Genomic DNA, 16,111 nt, shown 5'->3' with positions numbered 1-16,111 from the left:
CTCACAAATCCTGTCTTAAGGACACATTTAAGATATGAATAAGATGTGAGCCTGTGACCTGGCCCAGGAAATAAGTATTTTACCACTACAAAAGAATGGCCAGGCTCCCCAGGAAATCCAATCAAGTAACTTGCCAGACAGGAGATAAACTGTGACAGGAGAAAAATAACATTTAAATTTCTGTGATGTAGGTGGGATATATCTGAGGAGTGGTCTTAGGTTACACCCCTTCTGTGATGTATGCATGTTTCTGGGGATGGTCTTGATCTAGAGGATGGGAGTTTCAAAACTCTTTATAAGCCCTTGCACAGCATTTTTGGGGGTCCTCTTTCTCTCCTGCGTGTGAAGGGAGCACCTTGTTGCAACAGATCAAATAAAGATCAAGTTTACTAGCTGCTTTGCTTCTCAATATTCTCTGGCTGGCCTCTGTTATTTTCTCCTACCAATAGGGAACCTATGTAAGTACTCTATATGGGCTCTTGGATACCCCATAAGGGAAAAGGGCATATTTTTATTTACAACACTGTCCAGCTATCTCGTCCACTGTCGTCCCTTTCTCTTTGTGCCCTCAATCTTTCCCAACATCAGGATCTTTTCCAGGGAGTCTTCTCTTCTCATGAGGTGGCCAAAGTATTGGAGCCTCAGCTTCACGATCTGTCCTTCCAGTCAGCACTCAGGGCTGATTTCCTTCAGAATGGAGCAGTTTGATCTTCTTGCAGTCCATGGGACTCTCAAGAGTCTCCTCCAGCACCATAATTCAAAAGCATCAATTTTTCTGTGATCAGCCTTCTTTATGGTACAGCTCTCACTTCCATACATCACTACTGGGAAAGCCATAGCTTTAACTATAGGGACCTTTCTCAGCAAGGTGATGTCTCTGCTTTTTAAGATGCTGTCTAGGTTTGCCATCGCCTTTCTCCCAAGAAGCAGGCGTCTTTTAATTTCCTGACTGCTGTTACCATCTGCAGTGATCATGGAACCCAAGAAAGTAAAATCTTCCCCTTCTATTTGCCAGGATGTGATGGGACCAGTGGCCATGATCTCAGTTTTTTTGATGTTGAGCTTCAAACCATATTTTGCACTCTCTTCTTTCACCCTCATTAAGAGGTTCTTTAATTGCTTCTTGTCCCACATAGAGATTTCTCAGGTGACAGATAAGGTGGTCAGGCACCCCCATTTCTTTAAGAACTTGCCATAGTTTGCTGTGGTCCACACAGTCAAAGGCTTTTGCATAGTCAATGAAGCAGAAGTAGATGTCTTTCTGGAACTCTCTAGCTTTCTCCATAATCCAGTGCATGTTTGCAATTTGGTCTCTGGTTCCTCTGCCCCTTCGAAATCCTGCTTATACTTCTGGGAGTTCTTGGTCCACATACTGCTTAAGCCTGCCTTGTAGAATTTTGAGCATAACCTTGCAAGCGTGTGAAATGAGCGCAATTGTGAGGTACCCCGTGCTTTTTTCGGGGGGGGGGCACAGGGGCATGCATACCCCTAAACATTTTGTGACTCTAAGTTTGGCCTCATCGAGGGGGCAGTATTTCAATATCAGTAGGAAAATGAGAGTACCCTTAAACATTTTTAAGGACAAAAAAGCACTGCCAATACCCTTTTAAAATGCGTTGAGGATAGGTGGAGTTATTGGGTTGCTTTTTTTTATTAAGTGTTTGGCCTCGCCGAGGGGAAGTACTTCAAAATGAGTAGGAAAATGAGAGTACCCTTAAACACTTTTTAAAGAAAAAAAGCACTGTATTTTGTGTTGTTATGTTGTAACCGCCCAGAGAGCTGCAGGTAGAAGGTGGTCTACAAATAATAATAATAATAATAATAATTAAAAAAAATAAAAATAAAAATACAACTGCCAAGCATCTCCACCACCTGTCCCGCCTGCCCGCCTCTCTCTCCCTCAATACCTTCCGCAGGGCCAAAGGCCACGCCCCCTCGCCGTTATGGCCACGCCCCCTCGCCCCCGCCGCTCGCTCCCTGCGCTTCCTCCCTGGCGGCAGCGCTGCGGAGTGACGTCACGCGCTCAACGTAACCCCTCTCATCGGGGCTGCAGCGACGACGACGACAACAACAAGGAAGTGATTGAGCGAGAAGAACCGCCGCCGCCGAAGCCGCCAGTCGCCGCAATCCCCCGCAGCTGACCGAGCCGCCTTTCCCGCCGCCGCCATCATGAACAGCAAAGGCAAGGGGCTGCCCCCGACCCCTCCCGCTCCTCCCCCCGCAACCCCGCCCAAGTCTCCTCAGCGCGCGGCAAGGCGCTGCTCCTTTAAGGCTGGCGCCGCAGTCCCGTTATCTGCGGGCCTAGCCCGTAACTGGCGGCAGTCCTGACCAATGGGAAGCCTCGGAAAGGCCTGTGTGTGTGGAGGGGCGAAGGGATGGGGGAAGGGCGGATGTTAGGTTGCTATGACGCAACCCTCCTGGCCAGAAAGTTAACCCTGTGGCTGCCGCGTGGGGGGTAAAGATGGGGGGGGTCGGTCGGTTCGTGGGCAGAAAGAGCCCTCCGCTCCCCTTCGAGATCTGCGCCGTGGGAACACGGGGAGGAGTCATGTGGCCCCTTGGCAGCTGGCAGGCGCAGTGCTGCGGGGGCACCCCGGCTCCCCCGGACCGGGTCTCCCTTCCATCAGGCCCGCGTGAAAAGCTTCGGAACTGGAGCGCTGGAAGCCGGAGATGAAGGGAGGAGGGGAGAGATGGGATGCCGGGGTTTGGGGGGAGGTGGGTCGCGTGGAGATTGGGAAGCCCCCGTGGGAATTAGGTGGTTGTGGGGGGGGGGAGCGATCTTCCCTTTTTTGCACAACGGATCTGGACTGCAAAGAGAAGGTGCTGGGTATTTGCGTGTCGTCTGTTGCAGCCTGCAAACACGTATCCAAGGTCCCAAGCACCCAATCGCATCCTGGTGTTCCAGGGTTATTATCCAGCATAGCTGCCCCCTATGGTTCCCTATTCAGTTTCTAATGTTAGATTGGATTTCCCTCCCTCCAAACAGGCACTATTAAAATGCGCGTGAACGTTTGTTGATAGGTGTTTTTCATAGAGATGGAAAGGGAGCGCAGGGGTCATCCAGTCCAACCCCCTGCAATGCAACACTGGGGCTCAAACCCACAGCCCTGAGTTTGAGAATCTCATGCTCCGTCCACTGAGCTGTCAGGGTGCATGGACTGATAAACATTTCTCCGCTCCATCACTGCTTTCTCAAAACGCAGTTATGGGCCCAAAAGGATCACCACTAACCAGGCAGGTGGTTTGTGATGCTGTTCTTGTCCCTGGTAAATGTCTGGGACATAAGGTGAGGTAGGACAGTGAATTGAGGAAGGCCACAGAAAAGTTAACAGGAAAAAATTGTACCAGATCCTTAGGAAGAAGCTGGCAGGGGAAGGTAGCAGTGGGAGCTGCACCTATTGCCTGATTAAGACTGGACAGGAATAAACAGTGACCATTAAGACTAATCACAAGATTTGAGTGTCTCCTGCTTAGACGGACACTACAGTGGTACCCCAGGTTAAGTACTTAATTCATTCCGGAGGTCCGTACTTAACCTGAAACTGTTCTTAACCTGAAGCATCACTTTAGCTAATGGTGCCACCTGCTGCCACCGCGCCGCCGGAGTACAATTTCTGTTCTCATCCTGACCTGAAGCAAAGTTCTTAACCCAAGGTACTATTTCTGGATTAGCAGAGTCTGTAACTTGAAGCGTATGTAACCTGAAGCGTATGTAACCCAAGGTACCAATGTAATCCCAATTTTTGTTCCATAGTCGATATCACCCTGCATTTTTGCTTTGCTACTCTACCTGTATGACAGGTGTAATGCCAATAAACTGTATTTTACTTGACTAGACAAGCAGATTCTGGCCAGTGCATTTGGAATTAAGCCCGAGTTCAGTGAGTTGCCCACTGTAAAGTGAGTACATTTACATGCAGCGTACATGGAATGGACTATGTGGTACATCATGTAGTCCGAGCTGTGACCTAAATGGGTATTTTGACCTGTATTTCAACATCCCCCACCTGCAATAGTACCTGTTCAGCCTGTTTTTTTTGGGAAATCTCCAAGCAAGTGAAATCAATACTATTTAATTAATTCATTCATATACCATTTTTTTGTCAAGGTGGCCTACAGTTTTATATACAGTAGTACCTCGGGTTACATACGCTTCAGGTTACAGACTCCATTAACCCAGAAATAGTACCTCGGGTTAAGAACTTTGCTTCAGGATGAGAACAGAAATCGTGCTCCAGCAGCGCGGCAACAGCAGGAGGCCCCATTAGCTAAAGTGGTGCTTCAGGTTAAGAACAGTTTCAGGTTAAGAATGGACCTCCAGAATGAATTAAGTACTTAATCCGAGGTACCACTGTGTGTGTGTGTGTGTATATATATATATATATATGCAGGTTTTGGTGTCTTCGGGTGTCTTCCCGTGTAAGAGTCGGGGTGTCTGTGCGACGTTTCGACGAGGTCTCACTCGTCATCTTCAGGCTGGTGCTTTCGGCTTCTTGTTACTGGAACAGAGCAGAGTCTGGTGTTTGAGTTCCTATAAATACTGTTGAGGGGTGTGGTGTATAGCCTCCAACGTTCTGGGCAGAGAGGAAGTTCCTAGATTAGTGTGCCTTTTCTTCTTTTGTTCCTTAATTACTTGAGGGATAAAGTTTGGGTCTAAAGCATTGGTTTCAAAGTGTTCCATGTACAAATTTGCGATGACCGGTGAGAGGGGTGATCCCATAGGTGCTCCTTCTATCTGTTTGTATCTTTGTCCATTGTGGATGAAGTACGTGTTGGTTAGGCAGTGGTTGGTCAGGTCCAGGATGGGCAAACTTTGGCTCAGATATGTTGACGACACCTTTGTAATTTGGCCACACGGGAAAGAAAAACTAGATAGCTTCCTCACACATCTCAACAGCCTACACCCCAAAATACAATTCACTATGGAAATAGAAGACAACAACCAACTCCCCTTTCTTGACGTCCTAATCTACAAAAAACCTGATGGCTCCCTAGGACACACTATCTACCGGAAAAAAACACACACCAACCGCTACTTACATGCACAATCACACCACCACCCTGCACAAATAAACTCCGTAGCCAAGACTCTCATCTCCAGAACCAAACGCCTGGCTGACAAAGACCACTTGACAACTGAGTTACAGAATCTCTCAAATGTGTTAATCGCCAATGGATACCAGAAAAACAGGGTTACGAAGCTAATCCAAAAAGAAACACCCCCCAAAAACCAAGACACAGAAGAAAACAATGGCATGGCCCTCCTTCCTTATATCAAGGGCACTACAGACAAAATCAGCAAAATCCTCCATAAACACAATATCAAAACAGCCTTCTGCACCAACCAAAAAATAGCCAATATCCTCAGAAACCCAAAAGACAAAATCCAGCTGGAAAACCAAGGGGTCTATGAAATACCCTGCAAAGTCTGCCCAGCCACGTACATTGGACAAACAAACAGACGAATAAATGCACGTATCGCAGAACACAAGAATGCCGTCAAAAAAGAAGAAAAAACTTCCTCTCTTTTCCAACACATGAAAGAAACAGGACACGAAATTAATTTTGCAGATTCCAAATTGCTCTTTAACATGGAACATCACCACAAGAGAATAATCATGGAAGCCATCGAGATAGAGAAACACCCTCACAACATGAACAAGCGTGACGACACGTCCCGCCTGCCAGACATCTGGAAATTAACCCTCCCCACAAAAACCGACACCAGAACCAGAGGCACACAGAACGCCGTCACCAATCAACCACACCAGACCCAAACCCAGACCCTCTCCACAGACATATTACAGACTCCATCCAGTAGCCAAACTATAGTGGCACCTCCGGATGCTGCACCCCCCTGCAATCCCTACACAGATCTGGCTGGCACAAGGCACAAAACCACAGCTCGCCCCTATACACGAAGCCAAGCCAGAGCACAACTAAATGCAGCACAGCCATCTTCTCAGAAAAACTCTTCACAAGCTCAAGAGGTCAAGACTCGAAAGCTTTAGCAACTAATCTACACTTAATGACCCACCCAGTGGTATTCAGAATATCACTCATGAAATCACCCAAGATATCCCTCAAGTAATTAAGGAACAAAAGAAGAAAAGGCACACTAATCTAGGAACTTCCTCTCTGCCCAGAACGTTGGAGGCTATACACCACACCCCTCAACAGTATTTATAGGAACTCAAACACCAGACTCTGCTCTGTTCCAGTAACAAGAAGCCGAAAGCACCAGCCTGAAGATGACGAGTGAGACCTCGTCGAAACGTCGCCCAGACACCCCAACTCTTACACGGGAAGACACCCGAAGACACCAAAACCTGCATTCCTGTACCCGTGAAAATCTACGAAAGCATATATATATATATATATATATATATATATGAATGAATGACAAAACCAGAATAATATTGGGTCATTGGTGGTCTCTCAGAATCTGATGATATGAGCTCCCTGTCCTGGATTTTCTCTTTGTGTCCTTTCGTCTTGTTCTTGTGCAGCCAGGGAGCTGAAGCATTAAGAAAAGCTTGGGGGAAGCCAGCATAGTGCCCTCTATGTGTTGCTGGGCTCCAGCTCCCGTTGTCTCTGGCCCCTGGTAATGCTTGTTGGGGTTGATGGGAGGAGTTGCCACAACATCTGGAGAACATCATGCTATAGATCAACTTGACTCTTTTCAGTTTTCAGAACAATCTGATTGCTTGAGCATTCTGTCCCACACCAATGCTATCCAGTTTCTATAGATACCTACAAAGTTTCAAGTATAAGCTAACCCCTTGTAGTTGAAATTCTGCATAATGCTTACCTAATGGATATTTGTAACAGGTTGAATGGCCTGTTACATGTAAAAAGCAGGCCAGCCCTGCTGTGGAAAGAAAGATGGGTTGGGGGGGACTGTACCAAATGGGCAAAGTAATCTCATTGGAGGAGATACTTGATTAGACCACCAATGATGGATTTCAGTGTTTCACTGTTAAATCAGTTTAATAGATGAAAATGGGTTTGGTGTCTGTGGGAAGAATGATTAAGCAGTCCTTCTCTGCTAACTCCTGAAAGATACTTCTGGTCCCCATGAGATGGCACCATCAATTTTTTAAAAAAATAATTAGTGACTACTTTTGGTCTTAAGCCTGGTAGGAGAGCAGGTTTGAATGACATCAGCTGAGCCTCCTTCATTCACCCCTCATTTTCTAGGTAGCTTCTTCCTGCAGATGTAATTTTCTAGGAGATGTTTTGTTGTCTTTAGACCTTCTGCTGTTTAGGTATCTCTCTTCTTTCAGATCTGTTTTCTTTCTTTCAGATAAGGCTTCCAGAAGAGAGTGTTTCCCTGACCTCACATGCTTCCTGTTCTTTTGCAGCAAGAACAATTGTGCTAACATTGATTAACTTTTCCTCTTAGGTCAATATCCTACACAGCCTTCCTACCCGGTTCAACCTCTTGGTAATCCATCAGTCTTCCCACAGACCATACAGCTTCCTCAGGCTCCACCTTACACCGAGGCCCCTCCAGCTTACTCTGAAGTATGTACCTTGTTCTCCTTTTCTAAGAATGTAAGACTAGGCCTGCTGAATCAGACCAAAGGCATTTCCTCACTAATAAAGATAACAGTGCTGATTAGTAATGATGGCGGGGATGGAGTTGCTGCTTACAGTAGTATATTATCAACTAACTCGCCCATTGTGGCATTTTTAACTTCAAATATAGACTTTCCAAGCCCTGCCCTAGCTACATGCAGACATTTGCATGTCTGGATGCTTCATCATGACCTTGGGTCCTGCATGGCAACAGAGACAACTTGCTTTCAAACTTTGGGCCAACACCTGTTGATCTCATAAGGCACGGGTGTCAAACACAAGGTCCGTGGGCCGAATCCGGCCCGCCAGACCTCATCATGTGGCCCGTGTAGCCGCCGCCGACCGCCAGCCTTCACCTTTTATTCTCGCCTTTTTTTTTTTGACACAAGAAAGCCGCCTCTTCAGCGCATGCGCGGCAGCCTACAAGCCAGAGAACGTCTGCCCTCTAGCGACGCTGGCCGTTCTACACAGGAAACCTCCACTTTACATGCATTCAGGAAACCTCCCCTTGTTTTAGACAGAAGCAGAAAACAATTCTATCCAACCAAATAAGATGCTAAGTTCCACTGCTGTTTTTTAAATGACTTCTGCCTTTTATGATTTGCCATTAAATTTAGAGGTATCTTCTCTCCTCATCCATGTCCTTTAGCCAGTTCTCTGCTGCTGAACAACATTCAACAGGTGTTGATTCCCCACATTTTATGATGATGTAAACAGATTTTATCTTGTTTGTAGCCTTGTTGTGCAGTGCTTAGACATGATGGTATTAAGCCAGGCATGTCCAAAGTCCATTTTTGGGGCCTAATCTGGCCCGCTGGTTGGTTTAATCCAGTCTATCTCCTGGGGTAAAATCCTAAAAAAAGCTCAACAACTTCAACTTTGGTTGGCCCTCACGCATGTTCATTTCATCAAATCTGGCCCTCTTTGAAAAAAGTTTGGGCACCCCTGTCATAAGGGGTGGTAGTATGGCCATAACATGCCACTGTGGCAATGAAGAGTTGATATGGCACCATTCTCATAAGGGTCTTGCTGAGCTTAGTGCCTTTGCTAAGCCTAACCGGCTTTGAATTGTGTAGCACATGGTGACTCAGCTTCCAATGACAATGGTTTACAGAGAGCGCATTATACGAGTGTTAGAGTTGCCTTCTGAGTACACCTCAAGGTTGTTGCTGTTTATTTCTCTCTTTTAAAAATCTTTTATCAAACCTTTCCCCACAGAAGTGGAGTACCTGATGGTGATGGACTACAATTCCCATAATCCTTGACCATTGGCTATGCTGGTGGGGATGATGGGAGTTGAGAGTCCATCTGCATCTTTACCAGCTGGGTCCCAAGCTGCCTAAGATACTGCCTCCTTTATTCTGTCCCACAATACTCCCCACTCTTGGGTTTATCATTCATGTACCAAGGACTGCAAGAGGACCGAGAGATGTGAAGAGACCTTCTCACAGGCTGGTCCAACATCTTGCATCTCTCTTTTCTTGGGGACTTATTTGGGGATAAGCATCTTTTGGAAATATTTTGTGGCTAGCTATTAGCTGCCACAAAAGTAGCAATGATGTTGGATTTTAGATGAACAGTTATACCAGCTTTTAATTTCATCATAGCTGAATTTATTTGTGTGTTTACCTACTTTTATTCAGGATGGGCTAGGGCCAATCTTTGTATTTTTAAAATAGATAATGGAAATTATGTGAATTGCTTGTGGTGTTGACTGTTGCTGTTATACATCTATATGCACAACATTTTACTGAGTAACTCAAGCAAAGAAGACAGGTCTTCACCCTGAGCTTGCAGTCAAAATTTAAACTGTGGAGGTGATGAAGGAGGGTTTTAGAAACAAGAGGCTGCTGTGGCTGATAGTGCTGCTTACACTCTTGACCTCTTAAAACAGGCAGCAGGCATCTGGCTACTACTGCCAGTTGTTCAGATATTAATTGATGGCTCCTTCTCTTTTGATGTAGTAGCTCTGTTCCAAAATGGGAAGAGGAGGTGGGCAGGTCAGTTGGCGGCAGAATAATTTCTAGGCATGTTTGCTTACAGTCTTGGGCTTGATCCCCAAATTTAGAAGACTGGCCTCCATGGCTGGGAAGGAGTTTTGCCTTAAATCAGGCATCCCCAACTGCGGCCCTCCAGATGTTTTGGCCTACAACTCCCATGATCCCTAGCTAACAGGACCAGTGGTCAGGGATGATGGGAATTGTAGTCCAAAACATCTGGAGGGCCGAAGGTTGGGGATGCCTGCCTTAAATTCTATTTTTTTTAAAAAAAATTTTTATTGGTTTTTCACAATTTTTATAGACACAAACAATACACAATACACACAAACAAACACATAAACAAACATGTATAGTTTCAAATCCTTTTTTCTTAAACCTTGCTTCACCGACTTCCCCGTACCTCCCCTTTCTGCATCCTAATTTCCAATATTTTTCAGCAAATCCTCCCCCTTAATTTTATCAAATTTTCCCTTGCTCTTTTCTTTTACTTAATCTTTTACAGCTGTAATCCCTTTTTTTCTAAAACCTCAACATTTTAACCTTCATTAATTTTACAAAATTTCTTAAGATAAATTTTAAATTTCTTCTAATCTTCTTCCGCCGTCTCTTTCCCCTGGTCTCGGATTCTGCCAGTCATTTCGGCCAGTCCCATATAGTCTATCACCTTCATCTGCCATGCCTGCCTTAAATTCTAGGGAGCTGCTGTGATTCAGTGTGTCCCATGGATTTATGTTTTCCCCTACATGTTATAGGGCAGGCACGTCCAACTCCCAAGAGGCTGTGATCTACTCACAGTATAAAAAGACCGGCTGTGATCTACCCATTGTCATTTTTGGGGAGGGGGGTGTTGACAGAAGTTGTTGAGCTTTTTTGGGGGGGAGGGTTGGCCAAAGGCAATCTACCTGAGACACCCCCGCAATATACCTGTTGGACATGCCATGATGGATAGGCACCAGGTGCTACAAACAAACAGGCCGAGACTATCAGCCTTACATCTCTTGCTTGCGAGTTTGCCAGTAGCACTTGGCTGTCTGCTGCTAGAAATAAAACGCTGCGGGCTTAATGGTCTGTTTTAGCAAGTCATTATGTATGTTCTTAAATTCAAAAAATGCATTTCTGTTGTCAGTGGCAATAAGCCACTTTTTTCTAAGTTTGATGTGTTGAGGTGTAAGGTTTCTGATTAAGGGGCCTTGGAATAAGAAACCTTTTCTGTGCTCTCTCTCTCTCCCTTGCAGCTCTACCGCCCAAGTTTTGTGCACCCCGGAGCTGCCACTGTACCTACCATGTCTGCAGCTTATCCTGGTGCCTCCCTGTATCTTCCTATGGCTCAATCCATGGCTATGGGTCCAATGGGCTCGTCAGTTCCCCTGGCATTTTACCCGGTGGGCCCTGTCTATCCTCCTGGGTCCACTGTTCTTGTTGAAGGGGGCTTCGATGCGGGAGCACGGTTTGCAACTGGTGCCCCTGCTAATATTCCTGTAAGTAGAGAGATTGCATCTTTCTTGTTTTTAAAATAGTCTGGGAAAGGGGGGGGGCGTGCTTAAAAATTATGTCAGGGATTGTTTATTGCTGGAGAACCTGGTATGCAAACTAAGCAGTATCAAAGCAAATACCTGTAGTGCTAACACAGCAGAGGAATCGGCAGCGTTTCTTTGTTGAAATATTACAATAATGAACAGCTCTGCAGGGATTGTAGGGTCTTTCGGCCACAAACTTCACTCTGGGTGTAAATTGTGGTAGACAAGCCATGAGATCAGCCAGAGAAAACACCAAACAGCCTGATTTTCCTGAGCTTCTCTAAAGTTTAGTGAGAACATAAAAGTAGCTAATTTCCTTCAGTTCCAGTTTGTGCAATGAAGCTACCGCAAGGATGCTTTGCCCTCTGTGGGAGGGGATTATCTCCTCCTTCTGAGGGGATGCCCCCTTTTCTTCTGGAAAGCCCATCTTTGCAGAAGTTAAAAGGTAAAGGGACCCCTGACCATTAGGTCCAGTCGTGGCCGACTCTGGGGTTGCGGCGCTCATCTCGCTTTATTGGCTGAGGGAGCTGGCGTACAGCTTCCGGGTCATGTGGCCAGCATGACTAAGCCGCTTCTGGCGAACCAGAGCAGCGCACGGAAACACCATTTACCTTCCCGCCGGAGTGGTACCTATTTATCTACTTGCACTTGACGTGCTTTTGAACTGCTAGGTTGGCAGGAGCAGGGACCGAGCAACGGGAGCTCACCCCGTCGCGGGGATTCGAACCGCCGACCTTCTGATCGGCAAGTCCTAGGCTCTGTGGTTTAACCCACAGCGCCACCCGTGTCTCCCCCCTTTTTTTGCAGAAGTTAGGTTTTCCAAAACCATTGGGGAGAGGCGAAGGTCGTAGGCTGGATCTTTGGGAGGCTTGTTGGCTTCAGGACAGTCCATGGAGCGCTTCTGCTCTGTGCAGCTCTCCTGCTGCCTTGCCTTTCTAGGCCATTCCTTTTTAAAAAATTGTATGGAAATAAATCTGTGCTGCGTTTTGTCTGCCAATGCACAGCATGTTGCCATTCGTTTTTCGCAGCTGACTGCTGCTGGCTGCAGAAACAGCCGAGGTGGCTGGGGAAGCATATAGTCCCACCACAGGTACCGCTGTGTGGTCTGCAATTGTAAATCACTGCTGGTATGTGGAGGCAGGGACAACTTGCTCAGCGAATGAAAGAATCCCAGGCTCAGTCCATGACATCTCAGCTAAAAGGGTCTTTTTGAGTAGGGCTGGGAAGGAGTCTCTGCCGCAGACCTGGGTGGAGTTCTGCCAGTTGACAGTTCCTAGCTCTGAGCTAGATGGATCAACGGTCTTGCTTGGTTGAGGGCAACTTTATAGGATCATTTGTGCAGAACAGTCTGCATCAATCACTGTTATTAAGCATTAGTAAAGGTAAAGGGACCCCTGACCATTAGGTCCAGTCCTGGCCGACTCTGGGGTTGCGGTGCTCATCTTGCTTTATTGGCCAAGGGAGCCGGCATACAGCTTCCGGGTCAATTGGCCAGCATGACTAAGCCGCTTCTGGCGAACCAGAACAGCACACTGAAACGCTGTTTACCTTCCCGCTGGAGTGGTACCTATTTATCTACTTGCACTTTGACATGCTTTCGAACTGCTAGGTGGGCAGGAGCTGGGACCGAGCAACGAGAGCTCACCCCGTCGCGGGGATTTGAACCGCCAACCTTCTGACCAGCAAGTCCTAGGCTCTGTGGTTTAACCCACAGCGCCACCCGCATTACATTGCTGTAATTTTGCCTTTTTAGCACGCAGCCCACAGACTGGATGTGGTTTGGATGCCATGTTGCCCAGCCTCCCAAATTCTTGTTTAAACCCTGGTTTTTGAAGCCCTGCTTGGCAGCCCATGGACAGTCTGGGGGCTGCTTGCTTGTTGCACCTTCTATATGCTTTCCCACCCCCCGTTAACAGCTTGCTGTTTTTCTTTTCCAGCCCCCGCCTCCCGGCTGCCCCCCCAACGCGGCCCAGCTGGCTGTCATGCAGGGCGCCAACGTTCTAGTGACGCAACGGAAGGGCAACTTCTACATGGGAGGCTCTGATGGCGGCTACACCATCTAGTGAAAGAGGGGGGGGCTACATTGGTGTAAAGGAACGACATCACATACTGTCAGCACTTCTCACAATGTAACCGCTTTAGTCGTATTAACCTGGAGTTGCAGTTTAGACACATGATGATGAGGGGTGTCTTCCTGGTGCCCTGACCCTTCAGGCACTTTTTTCTTTTTAAAAATTAAAAAAAAGCAAACTTTAAATACAGAAACCATGCAATGGTAGGAGTGCCTCTCTCAAACTTTGGGGGTTAAATTGTGAAATGAACGCGAGCTGAGCAGCCCCACAGATTTCCCTTTTAATTCCACTGGAGAGTGCTTTCACCGCAGCACTCTCTCTCTCTCTTTCGGCTTTTATTAATCAACTATATATAAAACCAGGGGGTGGGGGTGGTGAGAAAGGGACGGGGGGGGGGGGAGAAATGGAAGTCTGGAAGAAAGCCTGGCTTCCAAGTATCATATAAAGCTTGCAGATAATGCCTGTTGCCAATGAATAGGATTACGATAATGCATCCTCTTTCCTCTTCCATAGAATCAGTGGTGCTGGGGAGAAAGGTGGCCGGATATAATTCTTTTGGGAGGGAGGGCATCGATGGCAGATGCCTGTTCGAGAAGCCGGACTGGTGGGCTACGTTCTCAGTTTCAGAACCCTCCAACCAGTTCCTTCTCCTCACTTCGCTCTCTGTTCCTTTGCTAGGAAGGTATGCAGCTAGAGTGTTGGCCCGAGATGTTCTTTTTCTACACTCTTAAGTGATCTTGGACTCCTTTGCACATTAAGATTCTAACTGAAGCCATGTTTTGGTGCCAGAAACACGACATTTCATTAAATGCTTCCTGTACTTTTCAAAATAAAAATGGAAATGAGAGCTGAAAATGAAACAATTTTTTTAAGGGGAAAAAAAGCAACCCGGTGTATTGATAACAAAACTGTACGGAATGTTATTCAGGCTAGAGAGACGAGAAGGTCTGTTGGATGTCAAACAGCATGCAAAGGTGCTGGCTTTGATGGGTTGGTTATTTTGTTTTGTTTTAGATTCAAACTTTACAAAGTGGCTTGGGTACAATGAAGTCTTATTAGAGTTAAGAAGAATATTTCAGGGATCCTCAATCTTTTTTGTTGTTGTTTGCTTTTGTTTTTATGAATTAAAAAAATTATCAGATTTGGTGAATATATTTTATCTTAATTTTCTGTGTGTTGTATGTGTCATGGTCAACCATACAGCTGACTGTTAATGAAAGGTTGGGATTCTAGGTCTCTCTGTAAACACTGTGGTGCACTTAACTTGTGGACTTTTTATACTAAAAACAAGTAGAATAAAGGCTATTTTGAAAATTTGAATAAAGTGACAAAGTTGAATTTAGCCTCTTAAATTCCTGTCCATCATAACACCGTGACATTTAAAATCTGTTTTGCCTTTATTTGTTTCTCTGCGCCCTGTAACTGGTCAGCGTGAAACACCGTTTGGTTATTCAACTTTTAGCGTCAGACAACATGGAATGTGAAATCAGTTGTTTTTAAAATTGGTGGGGGAGTCCTTAGGACTGCAGCAGCATGCGGAGGGGAGATGTAACCCTCTTCCTCTGCATTGTGGTCCAGACCTCTCTCAAACTACTATTATCCCCAACCATATGGCGAGAATGGTTTTTGTGAGGACTGCCGTGGGGAGAGTAACACATACTCTGATCTCAATGATCTGTTCCCTTGCGTGATTGATTTAAAAATACCGACAGGCTCCCTAACAATGCATGTAGCACAGCAGTGGGGAACCTGAGCCCCTGCAGGTGATTATTAGTTGGCAACTCTCATCTTCCTTGGCCGTTGCCTAGGCTGCCTGGGGCCTAGGGAGGCAAAGGTACCCCACTCTTGGCTTAGCATTACATTCAGTTTGGCGTTAAGACTAATTCTTAACACATTTACATAGACAAGACAGATTTCATCCCCAAAACTTTCAAATAAAGTTGCGTTTAAGATTGCATATCACCCACCACTGCTTTTATGGAAGGCTGGTTTGCTACATACGATGTTGGGCTACCGTTCAAAATGGCACTGCCACATCAGATTCTTCCCTTTCAAGTAGTGTGTGGCAACATTTACCTCCAAACTGGTCTGGTCAAACGTTTTTTCCCGTATAAAATTTCGAAAGCAACTTGCAGAATTTGAGAAAATAGTTTAAAAAGCAAATAGCCGGTTTAGAACATACAAATATGGAAACGCAAAACCCCAAAAGCAATGAGTCATTCGCAGTGTGTGCATTTCCTTGCTGCTGCCGGATCAGTGCCATTGGGGATGCCAGGCTGTTGGTCATGTGTTGCAGAGCAAAGGGAGATAATTTCAGTGGGGCTGCTGTTTTCACCTGTTGCAGAACACTTACATTCTCAAGATACAATCTTAATACCGTAACACATATCTTCTTAAAGAGTGAAGCAGAAAAATGCATCAATTGCCACAGGAACCTTGATATCAAAATTTCAGAATGCGGGGGGGGGGGGGGGGAGGGGACTGGAGCCAAAGAGAAGAAAGAGTAAATTTCATTTTTCTGCTCATTGTCACACACAATGTAAAGCATGAGTCTGAGAGCGAAGCTGTTTGAAACTGCATGAATTGTACAATCATTAGAGACGCACAGTTGAGTAGACACATAACTGGCTTTGTCATACACTGGAGATTTTCACATGACTCTAAAACCCTCTTGAAGCCTCAGTCACATGCATGAATGTTTATTACTGGAGAGAAGCAAGGTTAAATGTAAATATGCTTTATGCTATGACCACTGCAGGTTTATAGGTGCTGGAAAAGCAAAAGTAGTAGTATAATTTTTTTGCCAATCCATTTTCCTGCACCTGTCACAGTCATCTGAGTGTATCGGCCTTAGATACTGATATGGTAGTAAGAGGGAAAGATGTGTTCAGTACTCCCAATGACGTATTTGCCTACTCTAACCCCAAATAGACACAGAGGGTTC

The 16,111-nt window shown here is 45.9% G+C and overlaps 1 protein-coding gene across 1 annotated transcript; it reads left to right on the top strand.

Annotated features, from left to right (window-relative positions):
* Positions 1-2,021: 2,021 nt before the first annotated feature.
* DAZAP2 (DAZ associated protein 2) lies at positions 2,022-14,505 on the top strand. The gene is made up of 4 exons (XM_082206524.1): positions 2,022-2,182; positions 7,403-7,524; positions 10,814-11,056; positions 13,033-14,505. The coding sequence occupies exons 1-4, from the start codon at positions 2,170-2,172 to the stop codon at positions 13,156-13,158; spliced, it is 504 nt and encodes a 167-aa protein (XP_082062650.1). The 5' UTR covers positions 2,022-2,169; the 3' UTR covers positions 13,159-14,505.
* The last annotated feature ends 1,606 nt before the right edge of the window (positions 14,506-16,111 follow it).

Source organism: Podarcis vaucheri (genome assembly GCF_965113315.1).
Source record: "Podarcis vaucheri genome assembly, chromosome: 2".
NCBI classification, from domain to species: domain Eukaryota; kingdom Metazoa; phylum Chordata; class Lepidosauria; order Squamata; family Lacertidae; genus Podarcis; species Podarcis vaucheri.
This window is presented reverse-complemented; position numbering and strand designations above follow the sequence as displayed.

What these genes read in the sequence shown, in the direction of transcription:
- DAZAP2 (XM_082206524.1), top strand. An exon ending in CCCCTCCAGCTTACTCTGAA is followed by an intron (nt 7,525 to 10,813) that starts GTATGTACCTTG and finishes TCTCCCTTGCAG; the next exon opens with CTCTACCGCCCAAGTTTTGT. An exon ending in GTGCCCCTGCTAATATTCCT is followed by an intron (nt 11,057 to 13,032) that starts GTAAGTAGAGAG and finishes TTTCTTTTCCAG; the next exon opens with CCCCCGCCTCCCGGCTGCCC.